The sequence below is a fragment of the Bos grunniens genome, chromosome 10, assembly GCF_055505025.1.
Source record: "Bos grunniens cultivar Pamir isolate PY7600 chromosome 10, Bosgru_T2T1.0, whole genome shotgun sequence".
Classification (NCBI taxonomy): domain Eukaryota; kingdom Metazoa; phylum Chordata; class Mammalia; order Artiodactyla; family Bovidae; genus Bos; species Bos grunniens.
Genome location: NC_141174.1, coordinates 88,153,431 through 88,165,947, shown reverse-complemented (window position 1 = coordinate 88,165,947; position 12,517 = coordinate 88,153,431). Strand labels below are relative to the sequence as shown.

General features: G+C 41.5%; 2 protein-coding genes across 11 annotated transcripts in view; one reads left to right on the top strand and one right to left on the bottom strand.

Annotated features, from left to right (window-relative positions):
- AAGAB (alpha and gamma adaptin binding protein) overlaps positions 1 to 12,517 on the bottom strand; it is a 111,587-nt gene that overhangs the window by 67,204 nt on the left and 31,866 nt on the right. For 6 of the 10 annotated variants that reach the window (XR_015135359.1, XR_015135360.1, XM_086322848.1 and 3 more), the window contains exon 1: positions 7,541 to 7,623. The exons of 1 other annotated variant lie outside the window; for it this stretch is intronic. Coding sequence is in view for 4 of the 9 variants with exons in the window: in XM_086322848.1 (XP_086178974.1) it covers positions 7,541 to 7,613 (73 nt within the window). In the remaining 5 variants the exon portion in view is untranslated. Of the gene's footprint in view, positions 1 to 6,527; positions 6,658 to 7,540; positions 7,624 to 12,517 lie in introns of those variants that run through there. 3 more of the 10 variants (XM_086322852.1, XM_086322854.1, XM_086322855.1) reach the window with 1 other exon arrangement.
- The window catches only part of IQCH (IQ motif containing H), a 231,508-nt gene continuing 226,691 nt past the window's right edge, over positions 7,701 to 12,517 (top strand). Inside the window, 1 exon segment of the mRNA XM_086322857.1 lies at positions 7,701 to 7,930. Within this exon segment, the coding sequence (XP_086178983.1) occupies positions 7,880 to 7,930 (51 nt within the window). The 5' untranslated portion in view covers positions 7,701 to 7,879.

The following is a 12,517-nucleotide window of genomic DNA, read 5'->3' as shown; positions in this document are numbered from 1 at the left end:
TTTTCTTCCAGGATGACAGCAATGGCCTACACTTAAAAACAGGTGGATTTTATGGCATTTAAATTACACCCCAATAAAGGGGCTTGGAAAAAAATCATGGAAACTGGGAGATGGCGCTCTCACTTTATGGATAAAGTAGGTGACTGAGGCACAGGATTTAGACACTGAGAAGAGTGACGGCACGTGCAAAGAAAGTATCTGTGGGGTGAAAGATTAACTTGCTTAAAGTCAGGTAGCTAGGAAGTGGGTAGAACTCAGTGCTCAATTCACAAATGTCTTCCCCACAAAAGTCCTAAAAACTCCAGCAGAATTCAGATAGAATGGTAATTATCTTATGTCAGCATAACAGTGCTGTTGATTACCAAATGATCCTGCTCATTTTTCTGCTCTGAGCATACTGATTTTGATCCAGGTACGATACTACTTTACCCCTGTGTAGAACCAGCTTTCAGGTCTACGTACAAAATTAAACCCTAAATAGGTCATTTGTTACTGAACCTGAAACATCACAAAGGCTCTTTAAGAGTTTCACAACTATCCTCTCTGTCTGAATACACCTTAGTCTGCTTCCTGGATAAGTAATTATCAGGGAAGTGTTTGTGCACTGGCTCCAACATAAATACAATGTCATGTCCAGGATTCTCATTCTTGCCAGACATATTTAAAACAATTTTCATACTTATAGCTTAAAAAAAAATGGTTTCATATCAGATTTCATTATTTACTGAGTGTCACTATTTGCTAAAAAATTATTCAGGGCAAAAGGCAGCAAGTTGTTTAAACCAAATGACCACTGCATATCTTCTGGACCTTTTGCTACACAAAACTAAGCCACTGAGTGGCCCAGAAAGAAAGGTCTGAGTTTTGGCACACTCGGTTTTCCAGGATGATGCGGTACTCTCAGTATCATGAACGGTTTTGTGCACCATGGTCTGATGTGCAACACTTCCCCATTGCTGTTCTCCTCCTGCTCCCCAACCTCTGTTGCTGGGAAGATAAACATCTTATAATCATTTAACTCATTGACAATGGCTAAAGGATTAGTCGAACACTTCATACAAATTCTCTAATCAATGGATGAAAAAAACAAATTGGGCACCAATAGACGCATTTTCATTTATTATTTAACTTACCATAGCTCATCTACTAAGGCTCCAACTATCACAAAAGAAAAGGTATAAACTTATTTTGAACGATAAAAGTTCTCAATGTAGTAGTAAAATCTTCTGTAATTTTTACTGTCTCTCAATTGACCGTGAAGACATCAGCTCTGGTCACCAGGAAGTTCATATTTCATACACACAAAAGATGGAATTGAATCTTGGCTCCCCAACTTTTATGACCTAAACAAACTTAGAAAATCACAATCTCTTTGAGCTTTAATTTTACATACACTTATACACACACACCGGAGAAGGCTATGGCACCCCACTCCAGTACTCTTGCCTAGAAAATCCCATGGACGGAAGAGCCTGGTGGGCTGCAGTCCATGGGGTCTCGAAGAGTCGGGCACGACTGAGTGACTTCACTTTCACTTTTCACTTTCCTACATTGGAGAAGGAAATGGCAACCCACTCCAGTGTTCTTGCCTGGAGAATCCCAGGGACGGGGGAGCCTGGTGGGGTGCCATCTATGGGGTCACGCAGAGTCGGACACGACTGAAGCGACTTAGCAGCAGCAGCAGCATACACACACACAGACACACAGAAAGATAATATGAACGTGTTTTAAGTCCCTTTGAGGTCTGGAGAGGATGTGAACTTGTATTTAAGGTTGATGACTTAATATTCCTCATTTAATAAAGATAAAAATCTTGAGCCTTCTTTTAATGTTATTTGAAAATTAAATATATTAAGTATTACAGTTGAAAACAAATCAAAGTTCTTCCACTACCATTTGAAATCATCCTCATGGTAAATCTTCCTGGCCCAATCTTTCTTCCTTTGAGGAAAATACAGACTTGGAAATACACAATCCAATCAAAGGCAGAGTTCTCCTACCATAACAAAATAAGCAACTTTGTTTAAGTAAAAATTATTACTTATTCCCAGAGTAAACTAAAAGGCTCCATTCAGAATACCTCAAGCTGCTACAGAAAATCCCAAATTAGAAGTCACAAGTTCCTATCGCTATTCTGTTGCTAGATAACCTTGGTTAGGTTGTATAATAGCCCCTACCCCGAATTAGGAATGTTCTCTTTAGTAAATTACTTTAAGATCTTTTGTAAACTGTAGGAGTCTGACCTAGAACAAACTCCCAGTTTCACAGAATGAGTGCTTCCCAATGCAGCAGTGGACAGCCTGATGGCCAGCTTTGCCTGTATAATTCTCCAAAGTCTAGTTTAACCATCTTATAATTGAGCTACCTGGTTCCACAACTGCGGAAACCTGAGGATCAGCAGATTGTTTCTATGGGTAAAAATGCATCTGAATTCCAAATACAAAATGTCAGATTCTTTACTACAAGTGAAGTGTCTACTGCAACTTGAAAATGGGGCTTGATTTTTCAGTTTTCAAAAGATAAACACGAAGAAAAAGTAGTACATAAACTTTGATGTTTTTGAACTGTGGTGCTGGAGAAGACTCTTCAGAGTCCCTTGGACTGCAAGGAGATCCAACCAGTCAATCATCAAGGAGATCAGTCCTGAATATTCACTGGAAGGACTGAGGCTGAAGCTGAAACTCCAATACTTTGGACACCTGATGCAAAGAACTGACTTACTGGAAAAGACCCTGATGCTGGGAAAGGTTGAAGGCAGGAGGAGAAAGGGACAACAGAGGATGAGATGGTTCGATGGCATCACCGACTCAATAGACATGAGTTCAAGCAAGCTCCGGCAGTTGGTGATAGACAGGGAAGCCTGGCGTGCTGCAGTCCATGGGGTCACAAAGAGTTGACGATGACTGAGTGACTGAACTGAATTATATAATCTAACATAAAAATAACCAATACTTAGAATTTCACATTTAGAAGGGATGCTGTTAGACATGATCTGGAACAACCCTTTAATTTTAATGTTAATTTTATGTATCAGAACAGACTAATATATACAATGTGTATACTATGGGCTTCCTCAATTGAGGGGAAAAAACCCAGACACTCTTAAAGACTATTAGGCATGCACATACTCTATTTAAAATACAGATGCTTTGGGCAATGATTTTTTTTTTTTTCTTCACTCAGAATTAAGACTTCAACCATTCTAAATGGAAATGCCAGCATATTTTAAAACCTTCTTTTAGAGTTAATCTTCTCTCTTCAATGCCACCACCTTAAATTTAAATAGTTCTGATTGCTGAGGAATTTGAACATATTTCATTTGCACAGCCCATGCACACAAATCCCGAAAGAGAACATATCCTCCACACTTGGTACTTCAGCAATCTAGGCAACTCACCAAGTGCTTCTGAGCCACGGTTTCTTCATTTGTAAAATTCAAATTTTCTGACTTTGTTAATTCACGGGGATACAAGAACCAAAGTGAATTATGTGAAAACATGTTTGGGAAGAGTACTGATATACATAAAAATGCTTGATTTTAAGATTTCCAAATTCCCACATTTCACAGGAAGAAAAAAATTTTGCTCCAAATGTTTAGGTGTAGAACCTAAATGGCTTACAGTTGCTAAATATGCATTACATATATTAAAACCAAATGGGATTTTTCTATCAAAAGTTTCTTCTAGGAAAGTAGAATAAGATGTTAAGACTTCGGTATCTACTAACACATTTTAATATTTGCACAGGTGGAGCACGCACTTTGACCACATCCTTCCTGAAGACAGGAATAGTCTCTTAGCCGTCATTTTAGCTACAGTAACTGGATTCCCTGGTGGTTCAGTGGTAAAGAATCTACCTGCCAGTGTAGGAGACACCGGTTGGACCCCTAGATCGGAAAGATTCCCTGGATAAGGAAATGGCAACCCACCCCAGTATTCTTCCTTGAGAAATGCCACGGACAGAGGAGCCTGGCGGGCTACAGTCCATGGGGTCGCAAAAAGGTTGGACACGGTTTAGTGACTAAACAACAAACTGGCACAAAGACTAGCTCTGTTCTTAGTATCAGGATACACTTTTCCAGAATAAAAGTAAAATGTTCGTATAAACATATGTGAGGTCTGGCCTGGGGTACAGACATTTGCTCTCATACCACATATAGCCTTGTACAAGCATCAGGAACCTTCATTCCCCTTTAAAAATCTAAAAGGGTAACGCCCCTTTTATCTGCTGTCAGATACCTACCCAGAAAAATGCACATAAGGCCCCTGAGTGACAAAATGAAAAAAGCTTCTCACAAAGTCCATAATTTACCCATAGTGGCGGCATACTGATTTTTATTTCATGACTACTTATAATAAACTTGGTTATTTCTTGGTTATTTGGTTAAGAAATATTTCCCATCATTGGTTAAAAGCAATGAAATAGATCAAATGTTGAAGGAAAGAAACCGGAGAAACCCTAAATGTTCTTCTTCCTAATGCATGGAAGGAAACCAAATAGTCCCAAAAAGGTAAATTAAGATTCAGTCCAAAACCATACTATGGCTTAATGTCACTGAACACTTAACAAAACTCAGTCTTCATCTTTTATGCCAAACTTAGATTCAAACTGTGATGACTCCATCTTTAATTATGATAAAACAGAATCAAAACTCAGCAAATACTACATTCTAATGTTAGCCAAATCATTAACCTGGGTAAATTCTCTTTTATGGTTCACTTTTCCTTACTCAACTAATCTCTTCATTAATTGTTCTTATTTTTCACTATAAAACATTAATGGAACCACAAAGGAAAGGTTATCTAATTTTAACCAACATAGAAGCCATCCAAGAAACATTTTATATACAGAAATAAAGTGGATTGTTTTACAGGATTTATTTCATTTCCAATGATGCTAATATATTTTCAAGTACAGTATTACCATTCACCAACTACAGGTAACTAGCTCCTTCAAGAAATGACTGTGTCGGCAAATTCTTGAACTCTTAGGGGAAACGCGACTGAAGCTGCCTGCCCTGGGCAGGCGAGATAGCGCCACTTGCACGCTTATCTTAGGACAGCAGGTCCTGATAAGGAATGCATAACTAACAAAATATCTCCAACTGGACGAATTGAGGAAAGGTCAAAAGGAGAGAGCAGACTCCAGTCCATATGTCCTACCAACCACCCAGAATCCTCCTCGCTGGAAGCCATCTTCACTCAGCCATGCACTCGCCACCGGGAAGGACACTGAGTCAGAAAGACTGGCCAGAGACAACCTGGAAACTAACTCCATTACCATGAAACCCAAGACTATGAGCCACGTGGCAAAGCAGCTCTGCTGGGTCCCCTGACCCTGCTGCTCTCTGCCCAGGTGCCCCTTCCCAATGAAGTCTGTTGATCTGTCAGCCTGTGTGTCTCCTCTGACAATTCATTTTTCTGAGTGTTAGACAAGAGTCCACTCTCGGGCCCTGGAAGGGGGCCCCTTCCTGCAACAAAAGCATGTGATAGCCACAAGAAAACCTAATACTTTCAAGACTGACTTTGAAAGGACTTTTATATATCAGTAATGGAAATCAAAATGCATATAATTCTTTTGGGAAGTTAAATACACCAAGAAGCTTAAGAATTCTGAGCAAATTCTAATACGTTCTCTAGATGTAACATATAATGAAAATTAACTTACAATGTAATGGTAAATTTTTACAAATGAAAAATATGAAATATTATATGAAAATAAAAGTATATTTATATAAATATATTTATAAAAATCATATGCCTTAAATGTTATAAATACATAACTTCATACATTTATATAAATATATTTAATATTTCAGATACAATATTTGAATTTTTATATGTAAAATAAAAATATAACATGCTATATATAAAATGTTAAAACTATTATAAAATATCAGGATAAAAATTGTATATATATTGGAAATGCAATTACCAATTTTTTAAAGTCTGCATTGGGGGGAAAAAAACTGAAAGTAAATGCACAGGAATGTTAACACAGTATTTGCGTTTGGGTGATGAGACCCTGGCTGACATTTCCTTTTCTCCATTATGCTAAATCTTATTTAATGGACTATGCACTACTTTTACAATAAAACAATTTTTAAAAAGAAAGGAAATAAATGAGAAGGAGCACTGCTGAGAGGTAAGGAAATGGCATAATTAAAGCAGCTGGTTACCATTTAGTGTATAATTAAACTTTTTAGTCTGGCAAGGAACATTCTAGGTGATCACAAATGATAACTAAGTTATATAGTATTTGTGCTGGAGAGACACCCTGCCTAATTCTGTCATTTGACCAGTACAAGGAAAAGTTACGTTTATATAATGCTTTATAGTTTACCAAATGCTTTCAAAATGTCACATCATCTATCCTTCAAAGAATCCCGTGAGGTAGATTCATATGTCCCATTTCAGGGCTTCCCAAGTGGCGCTAGTGGTAAAGAACCTGTCTGCCAATGCAGGAGACATAAGAGAGGCGGGTTCGATCCTTGGGTCGGGAAGATCCCCTAGATCTTCGCAACTCACTTCAGTATTCTTGCCTGGAGAATCCCATGGACAGAAGAGCCTGGCGAGCATCAGTCCATGGGGCCGTAAAGAGTGGGACACGACTGAAGCGACTTAGCACGCCCCACTTTCAGGATCAGGAAACCGAGGGCTAGAGAGATAATGTACTCTATTAATAGTATTTACCATTTACCGACTGATCACTCAAAGTGTTAAGCACAACAGTCATGTGAAAATTATCACCACTTTACAGATCAGAAAACTGAAAAGCATAGGTTACAGCTGAGAATCATCGTTCTGACTCGAAGCCACAATTTGAAACGGAGTCCTGAGTTATAATCAACTTTGGGAGTCTCAGTGGAGGAGTCGAGCCCCAAACCCTATGCTCTCTCTACTCCACTGGTCCCCTCTCCTCGCCTACGATTCTTTGAAGAGTGACTTAAGTTGACAACCACTATGAGGGTCTAGAGGGAAAAATACTAGGTCCAGTAATAATCAAAAACGAATGCTTGCTGGCGGAGGGCCTCGTCTCAGGAGGAAGGCTAGGCAGTGAATAACTCAGAGTGGAGGGGGCAAGTTTAACAAGTCTTAACATATGCACATGGGGCGGGGGGAGCAGAGGAACCACTCTACCTCAAGAGCAGGAATGACAACATAAATCACGAATCCTGCACCTGACGCTCGCGTTCCTAGGTTCAATTCCCAGAGAGCCTTTTCTGTTCCCCTCAACGGCTGCCCGCCGACAGTAGGGTTGAGGTCCTACTTAACAGAAAACGCTGGAACAAACCCCATGGTGGGCCAAGCAGAGACAGAGAAGCAACGAGTATTGTAGCTAACAGTGGACACCTGGGGGACTAGGCACCATGACCACATCTGAGGAGCACCCGAGGGGCCTCGGGCCAGCACCGAGGGGAGGAAGAGTCCAGGGCTCGCGGCGAGGACCGAGGCCCCGAGAGAGGCCGCGGTGCTGGGACTGCTGCCTGCCGAGGCTCGTACTGGGGCTTGGAGGTCGGCCCAGGAGCCTCGTTACTCACGTTGCACTAGCCGGTCTGCGGAGAAGGTGGAGGAGCAGCTGGTAACGAGCGCGCAAGGGACGCCCGCAGCCATCACTGCGCCCGCGGACAGGTTCCTTCCCGGAGCCACTTCCGCCTTGGACGATACCACGGCCGCCGGTGCGCGGGGGAGACGCGCGAGAAAGGCGCGTTCTCAGAGGCACGGCCGGCCCTGCCTCCTCCTTTGCCCCCTCTTCCGCTCCTGGCGTGGACCAGGCTGGGCTTCGCGTGGCGTTGCCATGGGGATGAGCTCCCTCCGCGGCAAGTACACGACTCTGGAGACCGCGCCTTCCTGAGGAGGGACCCCGCCCGGCCGAAGGCATGGCCCAGGAGAAGGAAAACCAAGACCCCGTCGGATCTATCTTAATCCAGGTGGGAAATGGGCCTCTCCTAACCCTGTCCAGCTAGAACACTTTGAGCGAGCGAGGCCCAGCAGAGCCCATCCACTCACTCTTACCCACTTAAAGCGCTGCTTCTCAGATTGCCTCCAACACCACGGTTTAAAGAACTCCCAAGTGTGCCAACCTAGACCTCTCTCGCCAGCCTCACACACCTCTTGAGCCTGACGATGGAGGTGGCGCGGCCGAAGCACGACCAATCTGCCTCTGGTAAAACTCCAGGACGATACACCCCATTGGGACCTTTACTTTGGAAAAATCCATCTTCCACTGAGGCACCATTTTTAAATGTTATATTCTGAAAAGTTTAATCCTATGATGTAAGGAAATGGAGGAGATACAAATCAGACACGTATCTGCGCGAAAGTTGAAATAGATGAACTGCTTTTGATCTCCTACATTGCAGGTGGATTCTTTACCAGCTGAGCTACAAGGGAAGTAGCTACTTTTCTTCAGTTCAGTTCAGTTCAGTTCAGTCGCTCAGTCGCGTCGGACTCTGCGACCCCGCCAGGCCTCCCTTTCCATCACCAACTCCCGGAGTTCACCCAAACTCATGTGCATTGAGTCGGTGATGCCATCCAGCCATCTCATCCTTTGTCGTCCCCTTCTCCTCCTGCCCCCAATCCCTCCCAGCATCAGAGTCTTTTCCAATGAGTCAACTCTTCGCATGAGGTGGCCAAAATACTGGAGTTTCAGCTTTAGCATTATTCCTTCCAAAGAACACCCAGGACTGATCTCCTTCAGAATGGACTGGTTGGATCTCCTTGCAGTCCAAGGGACTCTCAAGAGTCTTCTCCAAGTTCAAAAACATCAATTCTTTGGCGCTCAGCTTTCTTTATAGTTCAACTCTAGCACCCATACATGACTACTGGAAAAACCATAGCCTTGACTAGACGAACCTTTGTTGGCAAAGTAATGTCTCTGCTTTTGAATATGCTATCTAGGTTGGTCACAACTTTGCTTCCAAGGAGTAAGCGTCTTTTCATTTCATGGCTGCAATCACCATCTGCAGTGATTTTGGAGCCCCCAAAAATAAAGTCTGACACTGTTTCCACTGTTTCCCCATCTATTTCCCATGAAGTGATGGGAGTACCCCAATTTTTTTCACTCTAAAAGTCCCTTGCATATAATGGAGTTCTGGGGATGTAATGCACACCATAGTGATTACAGTAATAATACTGTATATTTGAAAGTGGCTGAGTAAATCTTACAAGTTCTCATCACAAGAAAAAAGTTGTATTATAACTATATATGGTGATGTATGTTAACTAGCCTTACTGTGGCAATCATTTAGCAATATGTACAAATATTGACTGATGTTGTCTATGTGAAACTAATATAATGTTTATGTCAATTATATACCAATAAAAATAATAAAAATTCCTTACTTGGGAACAAGATAAAAGCTTGCTAATCAAGTTAAACTTTGAATGTGGAAAGGTGATGAAAAGCACAGGAAAGTAACTCTCTAATCTGAGGGGGGAACATCAGGAAAGTTTTGATTTCTCAGTTCAACTCAGTTTGTGACTGTTACACTCAGATTTTTCCAGAATGTTAAAAGCACTACTTTCCGCCCCCCCCCCCCACATTTATATGTGATGGTTTTGAAACATTTTTGACATATCATCACCTTCAACTCATATTTAGCTCTACTTGACTAAAAGTTTGAAGTAATTTCCCTAAGGACTATCAGAACTCTACTCAGATCTGCACTTGGTCTAATTTTTCTTCCTGCCATGATTTGGTCCTTCCCTCTGGGAGACTTCTTTAAACCCCTAAACTCACCAATTTTATAGACTTCCTCAATATGAATCATACCCAGATCTTCTTACCTTACCTTTTCTTATCCTTGCTTTCACCAGCACCCTAGAATGAGTTTGGCCAGACTGCCAAGTGTGAGGGAAGAGTCTCCACAAGACTGCCCTCACTTAGACACCAGGCACAAGTTCAGGGGTCCCTAGAACTATCCTTAATTCAGACCAGCTGTCTACACTTTTGGAAGCCCCAACCATGTCACATTGGCTAATTTGTTAGAGCACTCACAAAACTCAGAAAAGCACTGTGTTGATAATTACAGTGTTTTTATAGCAAAAGAATAGAAATTAAAATCAACCAAGGGAAGAGAGGCTCAGGGCAGAGAGTCCAGAAGGGGTTCAAATGGAGCTTCCAGCCATTTTCTCCCAGTGGAGTCATAGCATTACCTCCTTTCAGTCATGATATGTGACAACATATACAGATTATTGCCAACTAGGGAAGCTTTCCCAAGACTTTAATGTCCAGAGGTTTATTGGAGCTCAATCACAATGCCCATTTGGCTGACTTTAGTCTTCAGCCCTTCCCAGAGAGCAGACCAATGATTTCAGTCTAATTCCTCTAGAGATTAGAACTGATACAGCATAGCTCAAAGTCCCCATCATAAACCCCATTCCCATCAAACAGGATGCTCTGGGGGCCTAGTGATCATGTCCCAGGGTCTAATGGCAGAGGCCAGATCTCTCTTTGGGAAGAACTAGGAATAATCATATCTATGTTGATCAACACCCCTATTTGCTTGAAAGGGTTACTTTGTACACACTTAAGTGGAGGGCTATGTAGAGAAAGAGAGGCCACCCCTTAATCTAATTATTGAGTCTGATCTGTATATACAGTGTAAAATTCTCCCTGATACAATGTAGAATATGTATAATGAGGGAAAAAATTAATATATGTAGTCATGAATGGATGTGAATGATGGACTATAAAGAAAGCTGAGCACTGAAGATTTGATGCTTTTGAACTGTGATGTTGGAGAAGACTCTTGAGAGTCCCTTGGACTGCAAGGAGATCCAACCAGTCCATCCTAAAGGAAATCAGTCCTGAATATTCCCCAGAAGGACTGATACTGAAGCTGAAACTCTAAAACTTTGGCCACCTGATGTGAAGAACTGACTCACTAGAAAAGACCCTGATGCTGAGAAAGGTTGAAGGCTGGAGGAGAGGGGACGACAGAGGATGAGATGGTTGGATGGGATCACCGACTCGATGGAATGAGTTTGAATAAACTCCAGGAGTTGGTGATGGACAAGGAGGCCTGGTGTGCTGCAGTCCATGGGGTTGCAAAGAGTTGGACACGACTGAGCGACTGAACTGCACCGACTGAATTCTTTTTCAACCTCTTCTGTCTGGTTTGCCAGGAGTGTATACCATACAACAATAAAATGAGAATGACTCATTTAAACTCTTATCTTTAGCTCTTATCTCAAAGTGTGATCCTAGGACTAGCAAAGAAATGGAATTATAAGATTGCTTTTGACAAAACTGAGTCTTTTTTTTTTTTCCTGCTTTATTTTTTTAATTTAAATTTATTTATTTTATTTATTTTATTTTATTTTTAAACTTTACATAATTGTCTTAGTTTTGCCAAATATCAAAATGAATCCGCCACAGGTATACATGTGTTCCCCATCCTGAACCCTCCTCCCTCCTCCCTCCCCATACCATCCCTCTGGGTCGTCCCAGTGCACTAGCCCCAAGCATCCAGTATCGTGCATCGAACCTGGACTGGCAACTCGTTTCTTACATGATATTTTACATGTTTCAATGTCATTCTCCCAAATCTTCCCACCCTCTCCCTCTCCCACAGAGTCCATAAGACTGTTCTATACATCAGTGTCTCTTTTGCTGTCTCGTACACCGGGTTATTGTTACCATCTTTCTAAATTCCATATATATGCGTTAGTATACTGTATTTATGTTTTTCCTTCTGGCTTACTTCACTCTGTATAATAGGCTCCAGTTTCATCCACCTCATTAGAACTGATTCAAATGTATTCTTTTTAATGGCTGAGTAATACTCCATTGTGTATATGTACCACTGCTTTCTTATCCATTCATCTGCTGATGGACATCTAGGTTGCTTCCATGTCCTGGCTATTATAAACAGTGCTGCGATGAACATTGGGGTACACGTGTCTCTTTCCCTTCTGGTTTCCTCAGTGTGTATGCCCAGCAGTGGGATTGCTGGATCATAAGGCAGTTCTATTTCCAGTTTTTTAAGGAATATCCACACTGTTCTCCATAGTGGCTGTACTAGTTTGCATTCCCACCAACAGTGTAAGAGGGTTCCCTTTTCTCCACACCCTCTCCAGCATTTATTATTTGTAGACTTTTGGATCGCAGCCATTCTGACTGGTGTGAAATGGTACCTCATAGTGGTTTTGATTTGCATTTCTCTGATAATGAGTGATGTTGAGCATCTTTTCATGTGTTTGTTAGCCATCTGTATGTCTTCTTTGGAGAAATGTCTATTTAGTTCTTTGGCCCATTTTTTGATTGGGTCGTTTATTTTTCTGGAGTTGAGCTGTAGGAGTTGCTTGTGTATTTTTGAGATTAGTTGTTTGTCAGTTGCTTCATTTGCTATTATTTTCTCCCATTCTGAAGGCTGTCTTTTCACCTTGCTAATAGTTTCCTTTGATGTGCAGAAGCTTTTAAGGTTAATTAGGTCCCATTTGTTTATTTTTGCTTTTATTTCCAATATTCTGGGAGGTGGGTCATGGAGGATCCTGCTGTGATGTATGTCAGA